The sequence below is a fragment of the Ochotona curzoniae genome, unplaced genomic scaffold (genome assembly GCF_017591425.1).
Source record: "Ochotona curzoniae isolate NIBS_2020 unplaced genomic scaffold, NIBS_Ocur_1.0 scaffold_1037, whole genome shotgun sequence".
Classification (NCBI taxonomy): Eukaryota; Metazoa; Chordata; class Mammalia; order Lagomorpha; family Ochotonidae; genus Ochotona; species Ochotona curzoniae.
The window spans coordinates 4,169,523-4,185,024 of record NW_024467083.1 but is presented as its reverse complement, the minus strand read 5'-3'; the positions used below and the strand labels follow the sequence as shown (position 1 = coordinate 4,185,024).

The 15,502-nt window shown below is 46.1% G+C and overlaps 1 protein-coding gene across 1 annotated transcript in view; it reads left to right on the top strand.

Annotated features, from left to right (window-relative positions):
• The window catches only part of TGFBR3 (transforming growth factor beta receptor 3), a 199,871-nt gene that overhangs the window by 69,543 nt on the left and 114,826 nt on the right, over positions 1 to 15,502 (top strand). Inside the window, exon 3 of the mRNA XM_040998995.1 lies at positions 13,790 to 13,974. Coding sequence (XP_040854929.1) covers positions 13,790 to 13,974 — 185 coding nt within the window. The remainder of the gene's footprint in view (positions 1 to 13,789; positions 13,975 to 15,502) is intronic.

The window sequence follows — 15,502 nt, the reverse complement described above, 5'->3', positions numbered from 1 at the left end:
TGAATGAATGTGACAAACTTGGAAAAAAAACAAACCCAAACTTCAGCTTTGAACCTCATGTGACACATCTGTCTTGAAAGGCTGCTTTGTCAGATCCAGCTGCATGTTGCACAGTAGCTGCTGTCTGTGAAGTGTGGCCCTGGGCAAACTCAGTGGGTGCATTTCCCAACAGGTATCTCATTTATCCTAGTTGTGAATTTTGGGGGGAAACTTTATTAAACACAGGGCAGTAATTTACCTTTATTAATCATCAGATAAAAGGCCTATCTAGATTTTATCCCTCCAAAGGTTATTTTTGGCCTAGCATAGCAAAATCCAAAATTTTTATTTATTTCATGACTAATCAATCAATTATTTAAAGAAATAGGAAAGTTGAGAAAGAGTGCTGCTCTAGCCTCGTTTACTTCTCAGCTACGAGGGCCATGAATGGGCTAGGCTAATGCTGGGAGCAAAAGAAGGCATCCAGGTCTCCCCTGTGGGTGGCAGAGTCAATTACTGCTGCCTTCCAGGTCTGCACTGACAGGTGGTTAGAATTGGGAGCTAGAGATAGGTATCAAACCTATGCTGGTATGAAACCAGTGTGGTACAGAGGCACATTACCTGGCACCAGTGCCAGACACCTTCCTCTTCTGTATGTTTTTAAAGATAGAAATCACAAATTAAACTTTTAGTAAGCTAATGCCAATTTCTTGCTATCATATCTATGTTAGTGCAGGCTGTCTGTTTTAAAACATGAAGAGAAAGTTTTACCATTTGACAAGACCAGGGGAGTTTTTATGTACATGAAAGAACATTGCTGGGAAGTCTATATAGAATTCAACATACAGAGAATATTCTTTCTGTCTTTCATGAAGTCGTATCAAGGCACATTCTGTGCCTGTACTTTCTGCAGTGATTCTAGGAATATACAATAGATCTCTTAAATATCTTACTTATCTGTAAGGTAAGTATTTTGTTCTTCAGGGTCTGATTTATTTATTTATGGGATCTATATCAGGATCATATTTTCTCTGGGCTGCTAGAAAGCTCAAAGCTAGGTTTGGCTCTCAAATGAAGTAGTCTCCTTCAGGTATGGGCTTTGATTTTTTTTTTTTCCGTTGTAGCAACTTATTGATTGGCAGCTGAAGTGGGTTTTCTGAATCTGTGTTTTGTTACATGCCTGCCTCTCAATTTCATTCCTAGAAGAGTTTATAAATAATGAAGAGACATGGGTGTTTAGCATAACAGTTTGGTTGGATGGGAAATGTTTCAATTGAGTCTTCTAAAACTGGGGACCTATCTCTCAGATTCCTTTTCTGCATCTTAAACAGATACATAAAAAACTCAAAAACTAAAGTAAGGCCTCATCTCTTTCTTGGTGATTTTGGTCCTTGAGATACAAACTTTTTGGGCACCAAAATAACTTGTTCTTTTAATTGCTTGTCTTACTCATAGGAACTGAAGTGAGTTCATCCTAAGTACAGATATATGGGGCAGAGGCTGTCTTCCCATTGTGTACATGGAGAAACAGAGGCCTGGAATGGTTCAGTGACTGTCCCAGGTTGCAAAGCTAAACTGGTGGCAGGGTTGAGACATCACCCAAGGTGACTGGCCCCATGGTTCTTGGTGAATTTGCTGCTTGGAGTCTTGGTGTTTGGTTGATGAATTCATCACTCAACGTGTATTTAGTAGCACCTGTTGCATGCCAGGCAGTGTAACAAATGCTGTGATAGTGGATTACACCAAAGAAACAGGGTCCTTGTCCTTGGCTTCTCAGACTTTCCTGCTAAGTAGAAGACAGACAAATCCATACTCAACAAAATGAAACAATAAGTTGCAAAAGCTATTTGCTATAAAAGGAAAATTATAGAAGATGTAAAAGTAGGCATAAAACGTATAGAAGGTTTAAGTTTTAATCTCATATTAAATGTAAAGGTGGTTTAAGTTTTAATCTCTTATATTAAATGTATAGAAGGTTTAAGGTTTAATTTCTGAACTTAACCAAGTAGGAAACTGTGGCTTTAGGCCAGGATCATCTCACTGGGCATGCTGGGCCTTCTGTTTTCCTAAGTCCTGGGGTTCTGACACACACTGCACAGTACCAGGTGCTCATCCGGTAGCTAATGCAGACTCTAGAAAGGCCAGCTGTGGAGCCTCTGCAGAGCCAGGCATGCAGATTCCTCTACAGGCTGTCCACTCATACTTGATTCCGTACCTGGAACACCTGAACAGTGCACCAGCTGGCCAGGAGAGGAAGGAATATACTTTTGTTCTGTAATTGGATATGACATATGTGTGAAGCTGAACAATTTGGCGTTCATGTTAAGCATTTCCTTCATTCAGTTAACAGCCCATGTTGGGGGCCCTGATGGTATACCTGTGTAAACCCCTTTAACATTTTGCAGTTCGTGGCTCAGTGTGTACACATGACTATAATTAGTAATACTATGTGCAGCCAAACTGAACATTTATAGGTTCCTCCCTCCTGTTAATCTGTAGTTTCCTATGGGTGAGCAGAGCCCATGCCTACGGGCTGTGTTCCAACTCCCCAGCAGTTGTGGTTTCCGACCTCCAGCCCTTCCTGACCACCTCCCCTCGTGCAACTTCTTGTTTCACCATCTGTGCTTTGCCAGGACCCTGCCCGGTGGCTCTAACGGGATGCACATCAATCAGCAGAGAGGACTGCCACCTCCCAGGGCAATGTTCCTCCACGCTTCTGCGACAGCTTCTTCTCTCCTCACATATGGGTGAGCCGGGGATCAAAAAGAGAAAATCAGTTGATGATTATCGATAGTCTGGGTTAACTACTGAGACACGAGCGAATTTGCTGATGTCACTGCTGGGGGGTTAGTGGCAAGCAGCTTTGGCATCCGACACACCTTACCCTGACATCAGTCACTGCAGGTGTAGGAAGTCAGTTACACAGTCCATGAAGTGCTTAAAGTTGATCTTTGGAATCCAGGGTAGTTAAGCGTTTTTAAATAAAAAGTGTGCTCTTTGTTGCTTCTTTTGGCCAAACTCACAGGGTGGGAGAAAAAAAAAGATTCTTCCTCCTTCTAAACCTTCATATTTGTTGTTGGTCTCTTTGTTGAACCAGGGAGGTGTTAATAACTCATGAATTCTAATCTCCCCATCAGTGGATACCATAGTTTCCTCCTAGCTTCACTCCCTTGGTTAAAATAAACACAGGTGTTTGAGAGTAAGCAAGAAAGTTGACCAGATGGTTCAAAATTGCTCTGTCTTGTAGGTTGCTGAGCTTCCTTGGTGGCACAGCTATGGCCTGTTCTCACTCTGGAAAGTTGTACCTCTAGAAGGTTCTCAGAGCAGAGGTGCTTCTACTCTGAATATCTGTTTATATTTAACTTCCCCAGTGCCATTCTCAGAAATAATTTTCTTGGAATGATAGTTGGGAGGCAGAATAAGAACATGCTATCTTAGACATTTTGTGAATCATTTGAAAAGTATCCAGTTGGAGAAAATGCTTTCATTCATGTATTTCTCTTTCCCCAAGGAACTTCATATCTCCATTAGTACTTGACCTGGGTAAGGCATTTTCAGTGCTTCATGTGAGGTAAACTTCAAGCCTATGAGAGAGAGAAAGAGAGAGCTAGCGAGCGAGCGAGACAGAGAGAGATATGTTACAGAACCTCCAGGTTCTCCAGGCTAGCCTACAAGTAAGCAGCAGATGTGATATTAGGAGAAGCTTCGTGATTCCTGATCCTGTATCCTGATGAGTCTTGAATGCAGAAACTTCTCACTGTGTCCAGTGGAGGCTTCTGGGATATGCATCCTTCTGCTGTTGCTTTGGATCATCAGAACTGCAAAATAAAGCAATACTACTTCCTCCCAGTGCTGCAGAAATCCTTTCTGTAGATACCTCCCCGATATTAGAAGGACTGTCCTTTCTAGTTAGCATTTCCCAGTTATAAATTTTACATTCTTTTTTAAACATAAAGTTATAGTTAATTTTCTACAAATTCTTTTTTGTTAAATATTTATTTTTATTGGAAAGCAGAGAAAAATCTTCTGTCTGCTGATTCACTCCCCATGGCCAGAACTAAGCTGATCTGAAGCCAGGAGCCAGGAGCTTTTCTGGGTCTTCCACTTGGGTGCAGGGTCCCAAGACTTTGATCTGTCCTTTACTGCTTTCCCAGGCCACAAGCAGGGCATTGGATGGGAAGTGGAGCAGCTGAGATATGGACTGGCACCCATATGGGATGCCTGGTACATGCAAGGTGAGGATTTTAACCACTAAGCTACAGCCCTGCTCTTCCTTTTTTGTTCTTAAAGATGAGATTTATTTATTTGAAAGGCAGAGTGACACAGGTTGCAGGTGGGGGAGCTGCTGTTTTCTAGTTTACTCCCAGATGGCTGTAGTGTCTGGGCTAGATTGAAACCAGGAGCTTGTAACTCCATCCGAGTCTGCTGTGTTGATGACAAGGTCCCAAGAACTCGGATCATCTCCTGCTGCTTTCCCAGGTGTGTTGTCTGAGAGTTGGACAGGAAGCTGGACAGCAGATACATGAACCAGTGGTCCAGTGTGGGATGCTATTGTCACAGTTAGTGGCCTCACTGTGCCACAGTGCCATACCTGAGATTTAGATTCTTTTTTTTTCCTAAAGATTTATTTATTTTTTGAATTTTTCTTACAAAGTCAGATATACAGAGAGGAGGAGAGACAGAGAGGATCTTCTGTTTGATGATTCACTCCCCAAGTGACCACAATGGCTGGTGCTATGCCGATCTGAAGCCAGGAGCCAGGAACTTCCTCCAGGTCTCCTACACGGGTGCAGGGTCCCAAAGCATTGGGCCGTACTTGACTGCCTTCCCAGGCCACAAGCAGGGAGCTAGATGGGAAGTGGAACTGCTAGGATTAGAACTAGTACCCATATGTGATCCCGGCACGTCCAAGGTGAGGACTTTAGCTGCTAGGCCACGCTGCTGGACCCTGAGATTTAGATTCCTAGTAAGTGTTCCCCTTGCTTTCTGTTGAACATTTAAAAGCACAGTGTTGGCACTAGTGTTAAGCTGATGCTATGATTACCTGAATCCCGTATTGTAGTGCCTGGAATTGAGTCATGCCCTGCTACTAGTCAGCTTCCTGCAAATGCACACTAAGAGGCAGCAGGTGGTAGCCCAAGGCCTTGGGCCCCTGTCATCCAAATGGGAGTCCTCTGTGAAGTTTTTGGCTTCTGGATTCAACCTTACCTGGCCCTTGTTCTTTAGGGCTTTTGAGGAATAACTCAGAAGTTACTCCTGCTCTGCCTTTGAAGTAAATAAAAATAAATAACAAACTTAAAAAAAAAAACCACAGTCTAAATACAGGAAATTCTTCAACATCATTGCAGTAGGATTTCAGTGTACAGTATGCAGAAATGCACTGGCTGTTAGTCCAGCAAGTGGGAAGTTAACTTCTTTGAAGAGGGCTGGTTTGTAAAGGGGAAGATTTGGATATAGATGTTAACATGAAAGATGAAAGAAATTATGATAACCTATTCCTAAGCAACTGTACTGTAGAAAAATCTGGCTTCCTTTCCCCAGAGAAGTTCATATTCCAGATTTTAGAACTCTACTATCGTTTTGGTACCCGTTAGAAAACATTTATATATTTGAAAGGCAGAGAACCAGAATAAGGGGGAATGGTAGAAGTAAGGGAAGGCGTGGGGTGGGGAAAAAGACTTGATCTGGTTTACTCTCCAAATGATCACTTGACCAGCCAGCAGTTTGGAGCTCCATCCACTGTCCTACATGGGTGGAAGGGACCTATACAGTTTGGCCATCTTTTATTACTTTCCCAGGAAGATGATGGGTTGGAAGCAAAGCAGCCAGGATTTGCAGCACACGTCAGTATAGGTGCTGTTGTCATAGCAGCGGGCTCCTGCCACAACACTCGCCCCTCAAGCCAAATTTTATTGTTGTGCAATTCAAGTGAAACTCTGATAAGGAAATTTACCCTTTAGAGTTTAATGGCAATGTGTTCTGCAGCCCCAGCTCCAAGAGACTCTAGTTCCACTGAGTTGTAACATGACATGGCATGAGCTTATCTTGTGCCCAGAAGTGGAGCAGCTGGGACTCAAACTGGTGGCAGCCCAACCCCCTGCTCCCTCTGGCCAGGTGCTCTTGAGCTCACAGCTCAGGGCCTTCCAGGTGTTTCTTCCTTGGAGCTTTGTCTTTGTCTCATATCCTTGTGCTTATAACACTCCCTCTCTTAAAGCTCTGTCAAAGCCAGATTGTGATATTGGCTGTGAAATTATCCCGGGCGCCCTTTGTTACAGATTCCTGTCTCCTCGGGAGAGGGTGTGGAGGGGGGCTGGTAGGGGATTTTCAGCTCGAGGACAGAGCAGATCCTGCCATGCCCGGTCCCACAGTCTGTGGGAGTCTGTCCCTCTTTGCAGCTGACAACATTGCAGAATTCCCCGGGGGACAATAACTGAAGCCCTCATTAGCCAATGGTGCTGTTTGAACAAAATCTCCTCTCTGGGCCGCATTGGTCCCAGCCTATAATGTTACCCCTTAATTCCCTCTACATCTTGACCAATTTCATTGCCGCTGAACACACGCTCCTCATTACTGCCCTGGGTGATATGGGGAATCAAGAATGCAGGCCGCTCTGTGGAATAGGGACCAGATGTTTGTGTCAACTTGGTATGCATTACTCTGTAGAATGTTTGAGAATCACATGTATTAATGGCAAAAAGACTTACTAAACCTTCCTCTAAACACCGCCCCCCCCCGCCCTTACCCCCAGTATTTTATACTTTGCGTTACATGAGGTGCCTGTAGTCATCATTCCTTTTGGGACAGATTAAATTGAGAGTGTGTATGCAGCTAATGCATCTGCTCTCAAAATGCTTCATCTACATCCTGTCAAGACTTTGGGGCTGGCCTGCAGCCAACATGGGTGTGGGGTTTCTGTCACTGGGCTGGGAAGGCTGGGCTGCAGTGCTAGGATCCATTAGAAGCGTGCGCCCATTGGCGTGTTTGTAGGTTTAAACACTGATGTTACAGCCGGGCTGCAGGTCATTCCTCATGCATGCCTGTAACACACCTCTGTGACAGACACGAGGAAGACATTTGGGCAAACAAGGAGGGTGCTTGGGTGAGCTTCTCCCCAGGTCAGGGCGTGCCATTTGTGGGATTTCATTTTTGCTGATTTGAATTCATCTTTGTACTTTGGCCTATACACAGGGAATCTGTACTCAGTCCCAAGAGGGGAGGACTAGAATGATGCAAGACCAATGCACCTGGGGCTTTGTCATGGGATTGAGCTGGGTCTGGAGTCTCAGAGCTCTGGATTCAAATCCTCTGTTGCCATTCCCTGCTGATGTGTGGCCATGGGCAGGTCCCGGAACTATGGTTCATCACTCTAAGAGGGGATTTTGCAAAAGGGTTTCACAGTGCTGTTGCCAGGAAGGGATCAGCGGGGGCGGGGGAGGGCTGGGGGGGGGGGAGCTCCCAGCAGGTGGTGGGGTAAGTAAGCAGACCAAAGCCTTGGCCCCTGATTCGTCACATGAGGAGGATACTCAGGGTACCTCCACCTGCCTCACCATGCTATCTTCACCTCCTGGTGGTACCTGCAGCGTGTTGCAGCATGGTAGCCTGGTAAGGGACTCAGAGCCTATGGCAGGAGCCACATAGGTCCCTAGTAAAGCTTTCCCACATGAGCTAGGTGCAGCATGGCACTGCTAGAAACTGCCACAGGCTAAGGGATTAGGGTGAGGGCTGTGGCCAATGGACAGTGACAGGTAGGCCTGGGCCTGGAAGGGTAAGACCAGAGGTGGCAGGATGAGTTTGTGGGTGTGGTGTGCCCACCTCTGAGCAACAGGGGCTGTCCTCCTAGCCAGGGGGGCAAAGACCTTGGCAGAGATTGTCTAGCAAGAGAGGCTAAGATCAGGTTTGTGTTTCTTAGGGTGGGGAAGCCCCACCTGGGACTTGATTCTTAGCAACCACACTGAGACTTTATTTGCTGGTTGGCTTTTTCTCTTTAAGAGTGGAGCTTGGGCTTTTTGGGGACAGTGAAAGAGAAGACTGTGGGTGGGATGGACAGTTCCTGTGAGCACAGCATCCAGTAAGCACAGCTCGTTCCCAGTTCTCTCCCCTGACCTCGGGAAGAATGGAGTCGTTCCTGTGTGCAGGGCCCTGTGCAGGGCGAGAGCACCCAACAAAATTCGTAAGGACTGGGTGCCACTGCTCTGCACCAGGAGTGCAGTTTTGAGGAGCTGATGCAGCGGTACCATGTGAGTTAAATTCTCAGGCAACTTCTGACCGCTCAGCCTATTGCTTGATCTTCTGACTCAAGATGGTTACTGTAGCACCATCTATCATGTCTGTATTACAGCCAGCAGAAAGAAAGGACAGAGGAACGTGGCCTTTTCTCTTCATAAGGAGACTTCCTGGAAATTATTGGTGGTGCTGCTCCACTTCTAATCCAGTTCCCTGCTGATGCACCCGGGAATGCAGCAGAGGAGGGCCCAACTGCTTGGGCCCCTGTACCCACATGGGAGACATGCTTGGAATTCCTGGCTTCAGCCTGGCTGAGCCCCAGCCCCAACCCGGCAGCCACTTGGGGAGTAAAGCAGTGGATAGAAGACCTCTTGCCATCTCTGTCTCTCTGTAACTCTGCCTTTCACAAAACAAGAAAGCTTTAATGAAAAAGTGAGATCCCTTAGGTGGGCCTGTTCACGTGGAATTCCTTTTGTCCTTTCTCTCACGGTGCATTTCTGCATGAATACATGCTGTGTGCTTGGTGCACTTCTCCAGGAATTTCTTTATAATAAACTCCCAGAGTGGAGCTAATGGGCCAAAGGAGCAGTGCTTTGTGGAGACCCTTGACACTACTGAAAACCGAAACCAGTTTATCCTCTCTCAGGAGTATGAGTGCGGTTTATGGAGGCATTTCTGGCCTCCTTTTTTTTTTTTTTTTTCTACAAGCATCCTCTTCTTGTCAACTATTTTTTTAAAAGAAAAATTCTGACAGAGATGTTGAAATCATCACAGAGTGAACACGCAGATCACCCCACTGCACATTTTGCAATAATTGTTCTATCAGATATCTACACATCTACCAGTTCATCTTGTTTTGGAGCTGTATTTCCAAGTGGGTTAGGACCTCAGTGTGCCTGCATCTAGGGCTGCCTTTGGAGTCCTGCAGCAAGTGTGACTGCAGTGGCCCGGGGAATGGGTGTTGACCCGGGGACACTTGAGGGACCTGTCTGCCGATGAAAGATGGTTGCTGGAGGCATGTCTGGTAGCCAAAAGGGGCTGACGCCTCCTCAGAGAAGAGCAGTTGCTTAGATGCTATGAGCTGGCTCTCTTTTTCTTTGTTTTCTTATTAAAAGATTATTGACAAGGCAGATTTATAGAGAGAAGGAGAGACAGAAAAAAAGGTCTTCCAACTGCTGGTTCACTTGCCAAGTGACCACAATGGCCAGCATTGTGCCAGTCAGGAGCCAGGAGCTTCTTCTGGTTCTTCCATGTGAGTGCAGGGGCCTAAGGACCTGAGCCATCCTCTGCTGCTTTCCCAGACCACAAGCAGGGAGCTGGATGGGAAGTGGAGCAGCCAGCACTAGAACCAGTGTCTACATGGGATGCCAGTGCTTGCAGGTCAAGCCTATTGAGCCAATACACTGGCTCCTCTTTTTTTTTTTCTTTGAATGAGGAGAGGGTTGACATTGAGACACAGCAGGGAAAGCTCACTGTGCCAGCTTAGCTGTCTGTTGGCAGGTTTGTGACATGATTTCTCCACTTCTGATCCAGCTCCCTGTTGATGTATCTGGGAATGTAGTGGAGGATGGCCCACATATTTGGGCTCCTGTTCTCTTGTGAAGACTCATGAGAAGATCCTGGCTCCTAGCTTTGGCCTGATCTAGTCCCTGACACTACAGCCACCTGGGAGTGAATCAGTTGATTAAAGATCTCTCTGTCTCTGTCTCTTTATATAACTCTTCTAAGAAAAAAAAATACGCACTTCAAAAACTGCTCTGGTGTGTAGATGGGCAGAAAGACCACACCGAGTGTACATCTCCAGCGCAAAGCCTGTCCTGTGTGATGCTCTCTTTCCTATGGCTTTGGACTGTACACAGCCGTGGCAACCTGCTGCCCCTTTACAGGATGTGACAGGATAGGGACCACAGGCTGAGGTTGGGCCTGCCTATCCTTGGCCCCCAGGCTCCCCACTGTGGCTCCCTCCCGCCCTCTCTGTGGGAGACTGTGATCTCTGCTTTCTCACTTTGGGGTTTTGCTCCTGCTTCAGGGCAGAGATGATTGGCAGTGTAGTGATAGACGGATGAGCTCTGTGAGTTCAGGTAGCATCCTAGAGGACAAAGTTGGGACACGGCAGGCTTTTTGGCAAATAGGCTTTTGGCTGGAATGGCAGTCCAGACAGAAGTTGGCACATGTGTGCGAAAATGGGACTACAAAGCATTTTAAAATGTGTGCATAATGTGTGATGACCATAAATTCACAATAGGAAGTTCTGAAAGTTTCCTAGTGTGTATGGCCATGGTCACTCTGTGTCCCCAGAGTTGAGCAGGAGAGTTTCTCTGGGGTTCTGGGGAAACTTGGAGCTGGAGGGTGGGAGGGAGACCAACAGGAGGGCACCTGCTTGCGTGTCCCTGCACCCCTGGCCCCAGGGGCCACTCACTCAGTGCTTTCCTACCATTGCTGTTGTGAACACTTCCCTCACTACCGCGTGCTTTCTCAGAGGGCGGCTGGTCATGATCCAGCCATAGAGTGGCTGGCAGTGATGGTTTGAGAAAGCGCATACTTCATTTCCCGGCAGATAGCTATTATCAACCTCGACAATGTCTCTGAGTCCTGAAATAGATTTGGCCCACGAGGCAGGGAGTCTGCGTAGGGCACAGTGGTGGGGGGAAGGCTTGGCTGGCTCTGACCTGCCTAGGTCTTTGCATTATGGCTGTGACATTGGAGGTACCCTTATGATTCAGAAGTCAGGTGGAATTCATTGGAGGGCACTCATTATTTTTATGTGGGGGTGAGGCTGGCTTTTCCAGTAATCCGTGGTCAAGTCCCAGTCTCCTCAACTATTGGATGGACACAGTAGTGCCAAGCTTATAGAAGGGCGTGGGGATGATGTATCCCTGTTCCTCCTTCATCATGGCTATGGCTGTGGCTGTCAATGCAGGCAGTGTGAGAGCTGAGGCGGATGTGGGGTGGGGTTGCACCTCACATGACTGTAGCTGTCTTGCTTTTTTGGGTTGTATGCCCCTTATCTAAAACATGTGAGACCAGATACAATTTGGATTTCAGAAGTTTTCAGATTTGGAGATATTTGCTTTATCAGAATAATAGAGTTGAGCTTCCCTAATCTGAAAATTTGATGTGCCTTGAGCATCATTTCAGTGCTCAAAATGTGTCTGGTTGCTAGGGCCAGTGTCATGGCACAGCGAGTTAAGCTGCTACTTGTGCTACTACTGGCAGTCCACATAGGAGTGTTCATTGGAGTCTGGCTGTTTTGCTTCTGATTCAGCTTCCTGCTACTGCACCTGGGAAGTCAGACGATGATGGCTCAAGTATTTGGGAGATGGAGTTACAGGCTCTTGGCTGCAGCATGGCATAGCCCCAGCTGTAGTGACTATTTGAAGAATAAATCAGTAGATAGATCTCTTTCCTTTCTCTTCCCTTGTTCTCTCTGTTGCTCTGCCTTTCAAATAAATAAGTAAATAAATCTGTTTTAATTTTAAGACCATTTTAAATTTTGTAGCATTTTAGATTTCAGCCATATTCTAGATCCTGATTCACTAATCAGGGAATGACATTTTTAAAAAAGTGCTTAATGATGCATTTATTCATTGAACAAAGTTTTAGAAGTCATTTATTTGAAAGACAGACATCATTCCCCGAACACCTGTAACAACCATGCTGGACTGAAGCCAGGAGTTGGAAACCCAATCCAGGTCTCTCTTGGGCATGATAAGGATGCCAGAACTTGAGCCATCAGCTGCTGCCTCCCAGAGTGGACATAGCAGGAGACTGGGTCAGAAGCAGAGGTGGGATTTGACCCCAGGTACTATGATAGGGAGTTCAAGCTTTCTAAGCAGCATCTTAGTCCTGTGCCAAACCACTATACATTCAGAGATAATTTTTTTGAGCATCTGCAGGTGTGAGGCGCCAAGATGAACAATGTGTGGTCTGTGGGGAGGCCACAGTCTACTGAGTAGAGACAGATGTATCCAGTGGTGGGCCGGCCCCTTGTGGTATAGAAGGCAAAAGACCAGGGTGGAAAAGCTATGGAAGGATTGTGAAGGAGTAGTCCCTAGGCTGGGTTGTTGTGTGGGTGGAGTCAGAATGGAGGAGAAATTTGAATAAAGTTGCCAAGCTTAAATAAGGACATGGTGCTGAGAAACATTGTAGCATGTTGGGAGACATGTAAGCCATTGAGTGCTGCTGGCATGAGGAAGGTTGAGGCTGGAGAGACTGGAAGAGGCCCTGTCAGTCGTGCACAAGCCCTGGTTTTAGTTGGTGGCCAACTCAAGGGCTACGGAGAGTGCCTGCAGGCATGGTGGTAGTAGGCAGGTGTTTACATTTGGAGTAACCTGACAGTTGTGCACACTTGAGTGATGTTGAGCCTGCCTCCTGCTTTGGAAGAGGCTTGGCGAGCTTGAGAGCAGAAGCTGTTTGTGGGATGAGCTGTAATTGTCTGGGGAGACAGTAGGGCTATAGGGAGTCAAGAGGCAGAGCAATGGATAGATTTAGAACAGAAGGCTTGAGTATTATTAGAGGAATGGAGAGAAGAGGCAGGGGCCAAGTTTGACGTGATTCTGCATTTGCTGTTTGGGGTTCTGCTTGTGTTCTATCACTTTCTGAGACCTTTTTCTAACCTCTGGTCCAACCATTTCTAGCACTGATCTTGGTTACCTCTGCTCATTGCATTGGCTTTTCATTGTTCCTAAGCGGGTTTTGTTTTGCTTGCTACAGGGAAGCTCTTAAAAGGTAGGGGCTGTGTATGATACATCTTTTGCATGTAACTTTAGATATTTAATGTGATTTATGCATAGCATTTTTGGGACTTGAAGCAACTAATTTTTTTGAAGGATTTATTTATTGAACAGCAGAGTGGCAAAGAAAGAGGAAGAAACAGAAAAAAAAAAACCTCTTCCATTTGCTGGTTGATTTCCTTAATGGTTGCAACAGCCAGGGCTGGGTCAGGTTGAAACTGGGACTCTGTAACTCCACCTGAGATCTGTAACTCCATGGGAGTGTGTGGGTGGGAGGGACCCATATGCTTGGGTTCTCTTCTGCTGCCCTTCCAGACACATTAACAGGGAGCTGGATTAGAAGTGCGGCAGCTGAGACTTGAACTGGGACTCCAAAATGGGATACCAGCATTGCAGGTGCCAGCTTAACCAGTTGAGGCACAATGCCAGCCCTGCTTTAAGCGATCTATTTCATTAATCTGTTCTTTCTCCCAAGATGGGAGGATGAATTAAACATTGGCTGTCAGGTGGAAGGTGTCCTTCCTCCAGAGGAATATGGAGGAACTTCAGAAAGTTCATGCAAAATTGAATTAAAGAACAGATCTATTTTGGTGTTAAGTGAATGCAAAAAATAATTCCATGCATAATGTTTCTATAGCATGCATTTCCATCAACTTTCTGAAGTACCTTTTTACATGCCTTATCTAGGAAACTAAAAGGAAATTTAAAAAGTCAAATACATCTCAAAATGAAAGACATTGTGAGGTTACCGTGTTAGGCCTTTTGTTCTGGAACCACGGCTGCTCTGCTGGGTTGGCATGGGGCAGGACCTGTCACTGTTTCCATGTGGTTCATGTCTGTGCTTTCCCTGGCAGGTCCTGAGCCCAGCAGCCGGTGTGAGCTGTCGCCGGTCAACGCCTCTCATCCCGTGCAGGCATTGATGGAGAGCTTTACCGTCCTGTCAGGCTGTGCCAGCCGAGGCACAACCACGCTGCCCCAGGAGGTGCACGTCCTTAACCTGCGTGCTGCGGACCAGGGACCCAGCCAGCCACAGAAAGAGGTAGGTGTGACTTGCAGCCTCCAGCCTGCTGCCGCTGTGCCGTGTATGCAGCTGATGTTCCTGGCACGGAGGGTTGCTCATGGGTGTGGCTGAGAGCGCAAAAGCAGGAGTGCAGAATGTGAAGTCATGGACTGCTCTCTGCACTGTTTGACCTGGGGCTTCTGTCTTTAGCAGTGACAGTGGTTGAACAATGTCGTCTTAAAAAAATGAGATCCATTTATTTATTTGAAAATCAAACTTACAGAAAAAGGAGGAAATGACAAACAGAGAGAGAAAGTGAGAGAAAGACCTTAATCTACTGGGCCACACCCCCAGATGGACCTAACAGCCAGGGTGTAAAGTGTACAGAAGCAAGAGAAGGCCAGATTTCCATCTCATGAAGGCATGCAGGGTGGGCCTATTTCAATCATAGCACCTAAGCTCTTAAGCTACATTGGGAATGAAAGTTAATTCTCTTGGTTGCTTGCTGTTGTTGCCATAACACACATTGCAGGTCCGATCTCTTTATCCCAGTCTCGTGTCTTTCATTCTTCAGCGGGGGGGGTGTCTGGTGGGAGGGAGAGGAGGTGAGGAGGAAGTGTAGTTCCTACAGAGCGCTGCTGACTCCAGCAATTCCTTCACAGCAGTAATTACCATTTGATATATGCTTCCCTTGGAGGAACTGAGAAGGAAAGCCTGGGCTGTTACACAAGTAAGCAACAGCAGAAACATTCCTGATGTTCAACTGTGTGGTGCTGTTGTTGACACTGAAAATAGATTCAAATCAGACTACTGAAGCGGAAGACAAATGCCTCTAGGAATGATAGCTGAACTCTCCCACCCTTGTATTTATTACGTTAGGTCAGAATGTGATTCATCCTAAATATGGCTGCCCTGAGGATGTGTGCAATGAGCTGGCATGAGGGGACTGTTGGAGGTGTTCTGTAGGAAGAAAAAGAAGAAGACTACCAATGGATGGTCTAAAACTCATTAAGAACCAGAGTATTCTCATCTTTCAATATTTGGATAGTCCATGTGTGATTAGGGGTCAGCGATTTCTGAAAATAGGCAGCTGAAGGAAACTGCATTACTTCTTTCTTGGGAGATGGTTAAGAATTAGATGGTTGTAGCTCAGTTCTTTGTGAAAATAAAATGTCGGAATAACCATTCCTTGGAACTCTCTGGAGGGAAAACATGAGTTCTGAGGATGTAGTCGGCTTCAGAGTATTTCATGTCTGCCGAGTTCCTGTGGAGGACTCTAGAGACAGGGCAATGAGAGAATGAAAGAGTTTATTTATGGAGGGTGGCAAGATGGAACGATAGAAGTATTAAATGTCTTCAGTTCTCTTCATGTGTGCAAACTGTCATGAATTGTTTGAGCCATGGCATCCAGCATGTGTGTGCCTGGTTATATGTCAGATGGAAACAAGGACATATGCCCGTGTTTATGCCAACATTATCCCTAATAGTCAAGAAGTGCAGACAACCCAAATAGTTGTCATCTGATGATTAAATAAGTAAGTTGTCATAAATCCAAGGAATGCAGTAT